We start from the raw sequence: 12,603 nt of genomic DNA on the forward strand, positions 1-12,603 counted from the left end.
AGGAAGAACCTGACCACCCTCACGTTTCTTCACGTTGTTGCAATTCTTCTGCCTTCCCGATACCAAACTAACACCCTCCTGCTGCTGCTGTAGCCAGGACTCCTCTGACAAGAAGATTTCAGCCCAGCTATGTTTAAATACCACAGCAGCAGTGTGCTGCCAAGCTCTCACATGGGAGGTACAGCACAATCTTTTATCCCTGAGTATTTGCTCAGAGTTGTTCCATATCCAAGCTAGGTGGGAGCTGTAGCTTACACCCAGGTCCTGCAATACAGACAAATTTCTTTCCTCTCGTTTCTGCTACCAGTTCTTAGGCACTGGATCTTTGATTTTTTGATGATTTTTTTTTTTTTTTTTTTAAATATATATTTCCTGGGGCTTGGCTACCTTGGAACAACTTATATACATGTAATGTGATAAAACCATCATGTCATCTTGTCACCAAGCAAGAATACTTTCAAATAAATACTCTCAAGCTTATTTTTACGCAATGCTCCAAGGCTCTGAAAGTAAGATTGCTCCCTAAGCAATTACACTGCCTCTTAACATGCACCCCGCAGTTTTTAGGAGTAGGAATAAGATACGCAAACCATTGAAGTTCACACATCCATGGTTTCCCTGCATGAAACTGCATCCCTAGGAGTGAAGGAACCTAGAGAGAGCCAAACAAGTGCCAAACAAGTCGGTCCATGCTCAGAGATCCTCTGTGGGACATGGGCCATCAGACCTGCTGTGTGGCTTTTGATTTTGTGTAAAAGTTACTTCAATTTCCACACATCAAAAAACACATCAGAATGCAGTCAAACAAGTCTGCCAGCTCCCTTTCAACACTCCAAATTTTGTATACAAGTCTCTGTTCAACCGATGTTTACTGAAACAATCAATTGTAATACAATGGAAGTGGTGATTGAAACACTCAGGCTAAACCTCCATTCAGCAAAGGCAAGGCAGAAGCCATGGCAACACACTCCTTAAAATCATCTAGCCCAGCTGTTGCAAGGTGTGGAATATGTAAAAAGTTCCTTAAGAAAGACTAGCCTTTGGTGTTTTGATCTTCATCTACTTTTAAGCCTAACCAGCAAGAGAGGAGATCTAACTCATGAAACAGAGAGCACCCAACAAACTCGAGGTGATGTCCAGGTGTTAGGAAAACAAATTATTTTTTGGTAGAATTGCCTTGTTAAGGTTTAGGGCTGGACAGGCTTCAATGTTCTCAGATCGCGGGGAGGTTAAAGCTTGGGAAGAAGGGTGCGCCGCTGCGGACACGGCGGCTGTCCCACAGTGCGCACAAAGGATGCAGAATTTAGGGGCCACAAGCACAAGGCAGAAACAAATGAAGACAACTCGGTCACTGCGCTGGAATCGGCTCCGGCCGGTAACAGGGAATTCCGGCAGGGACAGAGCCCGAGCAGCCCACAGAGCGCCGACCCGAAAATCCCACGGGCCCTCAGGGAGCCAGGGAGTGAGCAGGGATTAACTGGCACGAGAAGGGAGCCATGAACCTGCAGCAGACAGAACACCGACCGGGGAGAGAATTGTGTAACTTGCGGCCAATGGACGCCAATCCCTTTGTTTGCTAAAATGTACAAACGGGGAAAAGTTCTGAGAGCTGGGGACCTTGATCTGTGGATTATCAGGGACCACCCAGGGTTGCGCAGCTCTAAAACAGACACTCGCTGTCTCTCCCGAGCGTGTCATTATTGCTTCCTGCGGGCAGGAGGCAGCGGGGATGCGGCCGAGGGAGCAGGAGCGCCCGAAGCCGCCAAGAACCACCGGGAAACGAAAACGCCTTCCCGGGCGGCACTTCCGCCGCCTGCCGCGCCCGCGATCACTTCCAGGTCGGGAGCTGCCTTCCGGCGGGCTGCGGGGGGCGGCCGGGCCCCGCTCGGTGCTCTGAGGGGCGGCGGCGGCCCGGCCGCGAGGGGGGCGCGGGCGGCGGCGCGCGGGCGGGGCGGGAGCGGCGGCCGGGGCCGGGGCCGGGGCCGGGGCCGGGGCCGGGGCCGCCGCCCGCGGAAGATGTGGGCGCGCGTCTGGGGGTTCCTGTACAGCAAATACTTTCGCTTCTGGCTCAAGTGGATCCTCCGGCTGCTGACCGGCAAGTGCGAGCTGCAGCGCCTCCTGGGCCGCGCGGAGGCGGGCGCGCGTCGGACGCTGAGCGTAGGTAATGGAGGGGCCGGGGCGGGGGCCGCGAGGCGGCCTCGGCAGCGCCGCGTGGAGATTTTCCCGTTCGGCGTGGAAAAGACCTCCGTGACCGTCGGCTCCCGGCGTTAACCGGCGCTGCCAAGCCCTCGCTAAACCGCGTCTCCCGGTGCCGCATCCGCACGTCCCGTAAATCTCTCCGGGAGCGGCGGTGACGAAAGTGCCGCCCCGTGCAGCCCGCTCGGGGCTTGACAACCCTCCGGTGGTGACATTTGCCATCGCCTCCAGCCTAGACCTCCCCTGGCACAGCCCGAGCACCTTTCCTCTCCCCCTGCCGCTGGTTACCCGGGAGAAGGGATCGAGCCCCCCTGTCCCTCCTTTCCAGTGGTTGTAGGGAGCGATCACGTCCCGTCCCCCCGCCGAGCCTGCTGCTTCCCAGCAGCTGGAAATCAGAACCTGGAGTGCACCCCCAGAATTGTATCTTCACTCTTCCGCTCATCCCAGCTGTCCTACGAGAGTTGTAAATCAAATTCTAAAGCTTCCTTGTCTGCTCGTTAAGGACATCCCGGTGTCATCGAAAAGTGAATGAGAAATCTCACCTTTTCCCCCAGAGTCTTCCCATCCCTTTGTCTATGTGCTTTTACCTTCCTTTACTCAAAAAATCCGCACACTGAGTAGACGTAAATGCATCTTTTTGGAGGTGAGGAAGGAAGAGCGATTTAACTTACGGTTCTGCCTGGTGCAGAATTTTGGTCTGAAATAGCAATTCAAGAAACTGCGGAACATTTTTGTGCTTTTATGATAACTTGTGGAAGTGACCGTGCTTCCTGATTCCTCAGTAATAAACCTGAAATAATGTCTGAGAACAGGAAAGTATCAATTGACGTGTTTGTCGCCTGACACCTTTTCAAATTTGTCTTTGTTTTGTACGTGTAATTGATGCTTTAAAAAATCCAAATCTACTTTCAGCATTGTGCTGAAGAGTTATAAAAAAATCTGTGTAAATTAAGACATTCTGTTACCTGATAGCATGTTCATTTTAGGATTGATTATTTTATCGCATTTGTAAAAGGGATGTAAACTTTTATAATACTTATATGCTGCAAGAACACTAACTGTCAATTATTTAAAACAGTTCAATTTAACTTTGACATCTACTTTTTTTTCCATATTGCAGAATATTCACTGGAATCATCCAAAAATAAGGTAAGAGATACTCAAGATGAAACTTTAATAAAACCTTCTTTCAGAGACAGGAAAATAACAGGTGCATTTGTTTTTTTTGAGAGGGGAGACCTGAAGAGGAGTAAAAGACAGAGAGAAGAGAACTTGGAATTTTGTGTTCTGCATGCCAGGTTTATTTAAGGTTTCTCAATAATCCCATGTCCCTTCAAAAGCTTGTTTCATTGAAATCTCAGCTTTGTTAGGTACCTGTCTCCTGATTCTGAAGCGTTATTTCCTTGGCTGCACTTGTTTCAGTTGGATTAGGAGGAACATATTTCAATTCAGCAGCTGAAAGCAAACGAGAACCTAGACCAAGCAACTCTCCAGCTTCGTATTTATCCTTTATGCAACTCCTATGTAAACGTTGTTGTTTAGAGCCTGACAAAGTTACAAATCATGCTTTCATGAAATGATTGCAGATCTTTTAGGTGCAGTTTGCGTTGCAAGCAATTGCCTCTTGTCATAAATAACAGACACCACAGGTGTACAGAAGCTGAGCAGTAATAATAGAGTAGATGATGTCTTCATTCCTCATGAAGCCCTTTACTGTGTTAACTTCCTAGGTTTTGAGAGATGCTGTACACGTTGAAGAAGCTCAGGTGGAGAAGTGTGTCAGAGATGTGATGAAAGAAAAGAAGATTGAACAGAACGATACAAGGTGTGTTTGGAAACCTCTCTCTGTTCTCGCTTGCTTGCATGTTCTTCCAGTTGCTTAACCTGCTGCAATATTTAGGCCATTCAACACAAGTATTCAGAATGAAATCTGAAAATAAGGTGTGGTTATGTCCTCATCAGTTCTAGAAAACAATTTGCAAAGTTTTAATTCATGTGGATTTGGCATTACTCTGTCTCTGTTTTGCAAGTCCCTCTGTTACTGAGTATTTCTAACTAGGATGGTCATTGCATAGGTTGATTACAAGAACTATATAATTCCTTATATATATATATATATTGCCATAATTTAATGTGATAGAGTCTGACTGCAGCACTGGAGTCAGCTAGAGATGTTTAAAGGGTGTAAGATCCATGTAGCAGTGTGCTTAACCAGTGTGCTGTAGTTTGCAAAGGTGCACGTAAAGCAATTCCTAATTCTGGTGTTTATGTCACATTAACATAGGAAAGGTTTTATCTGGTAATTCAAGCTAGAATTGATGGCTGAGTAGGCCAATTTAAAAACTTCTCTATGGTGTTTTGTTATTATTTCAGGTTTAAGACAAATTTGCATGTATCCTTGCTACAGATATCAGGTTATAAAAAACTGTATTTGAATGTGGAAAACCTAAGGAAGGTCCCGTATGATTCAGAAAATGAAGAACACGAGGAACAGTTAATTGAGGTGAAAGAATTTTTAATATACATGTGCTGTTTGTTTGTTCTTTTCCCCTCCAAGTCCAACACCTTGAAAGAACGTATTGGTAGAATTCTTACCAGCTGGCCTATTTAGAGCTCTTTTCTACTCACAAACTGCAAAGCCATTATAGAAATGACACATTAAAATGAAACCTCAAAGAAGAAGAAAAAAAAGTAAACTAGAATTACTTGCAATGGAATTATTTTGTGCGAAATCAGGCATAACAACAACATATAAGCAGAAAAATAGATTTGTGATGCTTCACTGAAGAATCACTACTAAAAAGATACATAACCTTATGCACATGTCTAACTTTGTAAAACAGTAATTACTAAATTAAAAAAAAAAAAAAAGACACTAAGTTTTTCTTATTACTGCACCCCAGTCAACATCAAGGAAGATAGTTTGATACTGAGAGATAAAAACTGTTTTCTTGGCACTTCATAATTATCCCAGCGTGCCATGGAAGCCCCAACACCGACCTGTTAAATGAGTATTCTTTGAGAATTTGTATCTCAGTTTATAGCTCCAATTACAAAATGATGCATTGCAAAATGATGCACAAATTAATTTCGGAGGTGAAACAACTCTTTGTTTCTGTGGTATTCATAAAGCATCCTGTCTGTGAAGGGAAGTGACCACATTTAATGTTAACTGTAATAACTTTCCTAATTGCTGGAGTGAGCCGTTGTGGCAGACTGCAGCTTGCCCCTAACGGAGCAGAGCAGCGTGTGCGCTGCACCCTGTTCCTTGGTGAATGGTTCCCGGTGTGCAGCACCGAGTGTTCTGAGCTGTGTCACTGGGAATTCTTGAGCAGCATAACGTGGAATTGTATTTGTGCAGCTCTGGAATTTGCTGATGCCTCACGAGAACCTGAAGGCCAGAATCAGCAAACAGTGGTGTGACATCGGCTTCCAAGGCGACGATCCCAAAACAGACTTCAGAGGAATGGGGCTGCTGGGCTTAGTGAATCTGGTGTAAGTGAAAAGAAGTATTTCGTTCCTTTTGTAACTCATTTTCAGTATCTGTATTTGCTTTTCTTTCCATTTAGTTAATGCTGTTTCTAATGAAAACTGATTAGAAGCAAGTAGAAAGTAGTGTTGTTCAACATTTCTAGTGGCTGCACTGATGTGTTTGGGTGAGGACAAGAAGTGAGGGAAGGGACAGAAATTTGCCCAGGGCACCTTATTATAGAGTTGGTGGGTTGTACCTAAATTGTCAAAAGCTTCAAAAATTCCTGAATGTAAAAATTCCTACTGTGATGAAAAATAGACAGGTTTACTTATCTTTGCTAAGCTAACTTTTGGACTACGTTGAACTTCATATCTGATGTTCAGATCACAATGATTTTTTTTTTTTACAGTATTAGTTCATGCTTTATAATTATATAATTACAATTTAATTTGCTACCTTTGCCTTGGTTTTCATTCTGTGCCATTTTCCAGTTACAGGCTAGTTTTCACTTTTAGTTTAAAGCTACCTATTTAATGTCGACATTAACACAGATTTTTTTTTGCAAAGAATTTAAAATATTGTTTTACTCTGCCAGCTATTTTAGTAAGCATTACACCAATGAAGCTCGTCAGATCCTTTCTCGGTCCAATCACCCAAAGCTGGGGTAAGTCACTCTGGAACTTTTTCTGGCTGCTTCTATATAAGAACTTAGGTGAAGACTGCTCAACGTGTGTTCAGAAAGTAAAGAGGAAAACACCTCTGGGTTTTTTGCCATTAGAGAATGAAAGAAAAGGTCAAAATAGAAAGGTGTGAGAAACTAAAGACAGAAAGCAATTTCTAGCTGGGAACTAAGTGCAGCTTTTTACTTATTTATTTTGTTTTTCAGAATTGGGGCAAAAACATTGCAAAATATCATCTTTAGTTAACACAGTAAACACCTTTAACATTTCAGTTAGTTTTATTTGTAATAGACTTAGGTTAGATTTAGAAATTCATACTTATTTTTCGCCTTCTTACTGATTCTGTGTTGGGATAGTATAGATTACCTCTTAGCTCTTAAGGTTCTTTTTTTCCTCTAGGTTTCTGCCCGGTAATAAGTATTTACAAATAGGTGTTTTGTCATTGTTCAACTTTAAATTTTTTCCAAAAGCTTTGCCTATTTAAACATGTAGCTAATTTTACAGGGAAATATACTCTCAAACCAGTCAGATACAGTAATCTGATCCATCTAGTCCCTAGTTAACTTGATGACCTACCAAAAAACAGGAGCCCTTCATCACTTTGGTTGTAAATAAAATTACCCTGTGCAACTCTGTCACAAATAGGATACGTGAGAGCTTTTGCTCAACGACATAATATATAATTGGCACTAATTAATTAATTAACATTTACTATTCCTTCCTCCACTAACACTTTAACTGTTGTTGAAGAATTTCTCTTATAGTGCCTTTTATACCATGCAACTGAAAAACCCCCAGATTCTTTCAGCTCGAACAACAGGTTGAAATAGCCATTCCATTTACACTGCAGCTATTTTTTTCACATCCAGTTTTGAATATTCCAGCAGATCTAAGGATTGCAGAAGAATGAGTTGAAGTCAGCGTTGATTAGCTTTTCCACCTCAATATTACAATAACTTTCACAGGGATGGATGTACACGGACCAGGCAGTGGTCTGTAGATGGGAGTCAGCTCATCGACAAGCGTTACAGGAAAAACTCTGACTCTCTCAGCTCTCCTAAAGCAGAGTGTGCCAGGGAAGCTCCCAAGTGTTTCAGTGCATCCCATAAAGCCAGGATTTGTGTTGCAGATACTCCTATGCCATAGTTGGGATCAATCTGACAGAGATGGCGTACAGCTTGCTCAGGAACGGGGCTTTGAAGGCTCATCTCTACAACGTGGTGCCGGGGTTGCCACAGATGGAGCACTTCCATCAGTTTTACTGTAAGTATCTGCAGCTTCTTCATCCAGGCTGCTCACGGGAGGCCACAGCGTGGAGTCTGGGCTCTTTGGAGTGCATTCCCACTCTTGTCTCATTAGCCAGAGCAAGCTGTTTGTCTTCTGCATCAGGTACTGGAAATGCACCTGCTGCCTAAACGCTGTGCTGCAGAAATGTACCTTTAAGTCTTAATGTATTCTAGATACTCCAGTCTGAAAACTCAGTCTTTGCAGATTTATTTTTTTTATCCATTATTACAGCATCCAAAAGCTTGCTGTAGACCAGGATGGGACAGTCCTCGTTTTAAGGGGTTGAAGAGAGTCTAAAGGATCACTCTAGGACTGGCTGGATCATCAAGGCACGAAATTACGGAGGTCATTTTTGCAGATCTGTACTTTATTTTCTTCACAGGTTATCTGGTTTATGAGTTCGACAAGTTCTGGTTTGAAGAGGAACCAGAGAGCATTATGCACTTCAACCAGTACAGAGAGAAATTCCATGAAAAGATTAAGGGACTTCTGCTGGATCACAATGTGGTACTGACCTTACAAGATACAAAGAAACCTTAATTTCTCTGCAGTATATGAGGTTCTGTATCAAAAATTGAATGATGCATTTGGATGGAAGTTTTGTGTGTTTCACCAAAAATTGACTAACAATGGAATTTTTTTTTTAACGTTTAAAAAAAAAAAAAAAAAGAAAATTAGCAAAATTCAGTTAAGAAAGCTTGGACAATCAACCTCTGTTTACAGGTATTTTTATGCTATTCTCCAAAGGGCAGCTTTTTGCAAAGGAAGTGAAACAAAACCCAACCAACAAACCAACACAAAAAAACAGCCCACAAATCTCAAGAACCTCTGGATTGCTTACTTTTACAATTTTTTTATACTTCTTGGTGCAGGAACATGAAGCAGGTATTTATGCTGCATCATATTTTCTATGAATGGGTTTGACTGTTAATTGTCTTTTAAAAGACAGTTTAAGTTCAGCTTTTCAAATTTGAATTTAAATTCCAACCTTTTAACGCAACGGTTAAAGTTAAGCTTTTAGTTGAAGTTATTGTGGTTTTAGATTTTTTGTATCATTCACTCAACAGTGTTAAATTTCTCTGTAATTAAGAGGTCCTCAAAGGAGACATATTATTTGTTTATCATTTTGGAGAAGAGACTTAATCCATCAGCATATTGATGTACTCACTAGAAATTACTTCTGCCTAAGGAAGTTTATCTGTGGATTTGTACCAGCCAGTTCCTGTGCTTGGAAGAAGTTTAGTTTGCAAACAAACAAAAAGAACCACGTGTCATCAGCGTGAGGATAAGATCCTCAGGCTAAAGCTACTCTTTCTGAAAGTATTCCTGTTGTAAAAACTTTTAATTCTTTCTAACCTGACTTCAAATGCTGAGGATGATTGACTCAGAATCTGTTGTCAGCCCTTTTCTTTTGGCAGCTAAGGGGGAGTTCTTAGTGGGAGGTACAACAGATCTACTTTAGCCCTTTTATAACGTTTAAAAAAAACCCCTTTATTGCAGCTGCAGCCTTTATCTTGTAAAAATAAGTTCACATCTGAGTACAAGTCAAAAAAAGATGTATTTTCCATGGAAGGGATGCAACTTTGATGTGTTCCTTATTCTTGCCATCCTCAGACAATCTAATAGATAGAACTTCATGTCTGTACTGTGACTAATTATTGCTTAGAGCAACTTTAAATGGATTTGGTATGACCATCCCTTTGTTTTCTAAGACTTTCTATTAAATAAGTGCCTTCTGCTGTTTTCAATCAGTTTTTTATTTTGATTCTTCTAGCTAGATCACAGCCTTAGGAACTTGAGTAATTTGAGAAAGATTTTTTCACTACGTACCTAAATAGCTCACAAAAGTGGCACAAAATTTGTATGCTGATACAAACTATTTCATATATTCTTTTTTTTAATCATCTCAGGTAAACTAGTTAATTTTTAAAGTTAATTTCTAATCAATGACTACCCCAAAAGAGATTCCTAAAGAATATAAGCATTGAACACAGTGAATGGAAGCATGAGGCGGGGGGAAAAAGGAAAAAAAAAACCAACAAAGCAAACCAAACCAACAAAAAACAACCCCCTTTTTGTAAGGAGCATTATTACACTACACAAGTGTGAAATACAACATATAATACTGCATTTCTTGGAGATCATCAACACCCCCCTGGACACGGACGTGGCCCTAAGCAGCCTCCTTTGAGGGACCCTGCTTTAGGCAGGGGATTGGATTTGGTGATGCCCAGAGGTGCCTCCCTCCCCGGTAATTCTGTCAGTCCGCTGTGTAAATGGTGACCTGCTGCACTGCGTCCCCCTTGTGCTGCTGGTCCCTCACCTGCTGGGCATCTCCTGCTTGTGGGGAAGCTCCTGACGAGGGCACACAGACCTGTGTGCGGGCTAACACAGCTCTCTCCTCTTTTCTGTGATCCCTTAGGTGCAGACAAGAGTCAGACGAGCTGAGTGTGTTCAGGGTGGGGAAGGACTCGGTCTCGCCCGTGTTGGCTCGATGCTGTTCTGCCAATATAAAATACACCCCGAAAAACAGCAACAGAGCACCACTGTGCATAGGGAGAGTGGTTCTGGTTTGCCCTGGCTTGTAAACTGAACAGCTGAGCTGACCAGACTGGATCCAAACTGACTGTGGGAGGCCCAGTTCTTTTGCTGTTCCCCCATAGGTGGATCTTGGAATACTCACCACTGGAGAGCTGAGTGGAGAGCATTCTGGAATTCAGGTCCTGTGCTGGAGCTCTGTTTCTCTGAGCCTTGCAGGCACTGGACGTGCCAAAAATCCAAGGAGGGAAGTGGAAAGTGGATTTCTCCCAGTGGCCCAAGTGATTACTTTCTAGCCCCATCTTCATTAATAAATTTCTCTACTGCTTGTAGATCTCCTTTGCAAGCAACACACGACTGACTTTGAATTCCAGAAGTGCCCCCAATTATGTTTGGCATCAGCAGCAAAGGAGATCCTATTTGTTTCCCTCTACTGCCTACCAGCTAGTAACAGAATTGTTTGAGAGCCATGGCTAAAGGCCTCCCCAGCTATGTCTGCAAGCTTTTTGTTTGGTTGGTTGGTTTGTTATGGTTTTTTGCAGCAGTTGCAAAAGTAATCTACGCCCTTGTCTTTCCAGCACTGAAACTTTCACTGAGCTCCTTGTTCTCTGGGAGACTGACATTGAACTATTGCTGAGGCTTCTAAAGCCCAGCCATAGTCTCAGGGCTCCCATCACACACCTGAGATGTTTTAGTGTCAAACTTATTTCAAGCTTTTAATAAGATGCATCTTTGCTAGTGTTTTTCTTCTCAAATCAGTGGGTGATCTGGAAGTAAACTGTGGCAGTATACAAGGAGAAAAAGTAAACCCAGCCATCAGATGAGTGAGACATAAGGGAATACATTCGTTTGCATGTAGCAGTTAAGAGGAATGTTTAAGTTAGGCTACAATGCACCTTCCCAGGAAACAGTTAGAATTTGCATGTGGTGGGGTTTTTTTTGTATGATCAGCTAGCCCAGTAATTCTGTCTAGGAGTCACCCACCCTGTGTAGACTAGTACTGGGTGTCCCTGTTTGCACCCCTGGTAGGTTAAACTGTGTTATGGTGGTAGCTAGAAAATGTACTGAAGTAGGTAAAATAGTGTTTAGAGAAGGCAAGGACAAGGCTTTACTAGTCAGTGGTATTTTATGCTAACTCTCTTGTAAGGTGACAATCCTAAGGTTATGGAAGACTGGAAATGGAGGTAGGCTACTTTTCTGCAAGCTGACATAATCTTTAACATCAGAACTTGTTGCTTACAGGTTATTCTAAGAGTCTTAAAAACTCTGTAAATTATTATTTATTTACCGTCCTGTTTTAAATACGTATTATCTGACTAGAACTTGCAAGTGCTGTTAATTTTCTAACTTGCTGCCTCTTTAAAACTTTCACTATGTGAAAGCTTGTATGCAATAGTATTAAAAAAATAATAATTAAAACCGGAGGCGAGGCGGTTCTCTAAATTTGTTGTTCCTGTAGCAAATGTTTAACAAACTACCTTCACTTTTGTTGTTTACTGCATGCTTGAAACATGGTGCCGCCCTCTGAACAAATGAATCTGCAGTTAAGCCGAAGTTTACTACAAGCAAATGTAACATCTAGTCTTTCACTGAGTAAACACATTGTTTCAGAAGTAACTAACTCGATTGCAAAGCCACCTGAAGACGGTGCTACATGGGAAGAAAGAAACAATGTTTTTTAAACTGGCTGTGCTGCTGTCATCTGATACAGCCGTGTAAGGAAAAGGGCATTTTGTCCTAAAGGGCAAGAGTGAAAGGGGCCAATTTAAACACCCCAGCTAAATAGCTTTGGACTTTCAGTCTTTGAAAAACAGAACAGAACAAAAATGCAAACAAAAACTATACACGCACAGAGCCCCGTTAGTTTTCTGGATTTTCCATCCTAGTTTAAATAAAATTCCACACAATAAATTGCTTAGCCTTGTTTTAGGAATTACGGTGGAAAAGTTTGTGTTTAGCTAGGTGGGAGTGGAGCAGCCAGTATCCCTGACAAGACTGCTAGTGATGTGTGGTGAAGATGTACCCTGTGCTTTCCTTCTGTCGCTGTTTGTGTTGCTGTCGTACCACGGTGACCCACCTTTGGCCTGGTGTTTCTCGTGCCAGTCGAGATCCCGTCTTTCTCTAGGGAATGAAGAACAACCCAGCCCAGGACAGCTTGTGGGCAGCTTCTTCTTATGACACTGTGCTTAGGTAGCTGCATACCGGTAGGAATTCCTGTTTACCACAATATAAAAGCAATAATGTCTGCTGTGATGTCTGTGTAATAGAGATGTTTACAATGGTAGCAAATAAAGAACGGGTTATTCCAAAATGTTGTCAACAGTCGTGTCTTTGGCCTGCCAGAAAATGTAACAATTTTCAGTTTCATACACCTGCACTGGGATATGAGAGAAAGCTTTATCCTGCTTTCTTCTTCCCCCTAGCCTCCCA

The 12,603-nt window shown here is 42.5% G+C and overlaps 1 protein-coding gene across 2 annotated transcripts; it reads left to right on the forward strand.

Annotated features, from left to right (window-relative positions):
• Positions 1 to 1,994: 1,994 nt before the first annotated feature.
• On the forward strand, positions 1,995 to 12,491 carry ELMOD2 (ELMO domain containing 2). Of its 2 annotated transcripts, XR_005700871.2 has the most exons (9): positions 1,995 to 2,161; positions 3,317 to 3,345; positions 3,927 to 4,021; positions 4,570 to 4,699; positions 5,558 to 5,691; positions 6,264 to 6,332; positions 7,478 to 7,611; positions 8,018 to 8,520; positions 11,718 to 12,491. XR_005700871.2 is itself a non-coding variant. In XM_040064650.2 (8 exons), the coding sequence occupies exons 1-8, from the start codon at positions 2,017 to 2,019 to the stop codon at positions 8,173 to 8,175; spliced, it is 894 nt and encodes a 297-aa protein (XP_039920584.1). In that variant the 5' UTR covers positions 1,995 to 2,016; the 3' UTR covers positions 8,176 to 9,646. The 2 variants fall into 2 exon arrangements, 1 of the variants encoding a protein (XP_039920584.1); XM_040064650.2 differs by lacking the exon at positions 11,718 to 12,491 and having other exon boundaries at positions 8,018 to 9,646.
• The last annotated feature ends 112 nt before the right edge of the window (positions 12,492 to 12,603 follow it).

Source organism: Hirundo rustica, chromosome 5 (genome assembly GCF_015227805.2).
Source record: "Hirundo rustica isolate bHirRus1 chromosome 5, bHirRus1.pri.v3, whole genome shotgun sequence".
In the NCBI taxonomy this organism is placed as follows: Eukaryota; Metazoa; Chordata; class Aves; order Passeriformes; family Hirundinidae; genus Hirundo; species Hirundo rustica.

Excerpts from the sequence above, each read along its gene's own strand:
- ELMOD2 (XM_040064650.2), top strand. The coding sequence starts at position 2,017 with ATGTGGGCGCGCGTCTGGGGGTTCCTGTACAGCAAATACTTTCGCTTC. Across the intron at positions 4,022-4,569 it reads ATTGAACAGAACGATACAAG|GTTTAAGACAAATTTGCATG; the intron begins GTGTGTTTGGAA and ends TTATTATTTCAG. Across the intron at positions 6,333-7,477 it reads TCCAATCACCCAAAGCTGGG|ATACTCCTATGCCATAGTTG; the intron begins GTAAGTCACTCT and ends TTTGTGTTGCAG.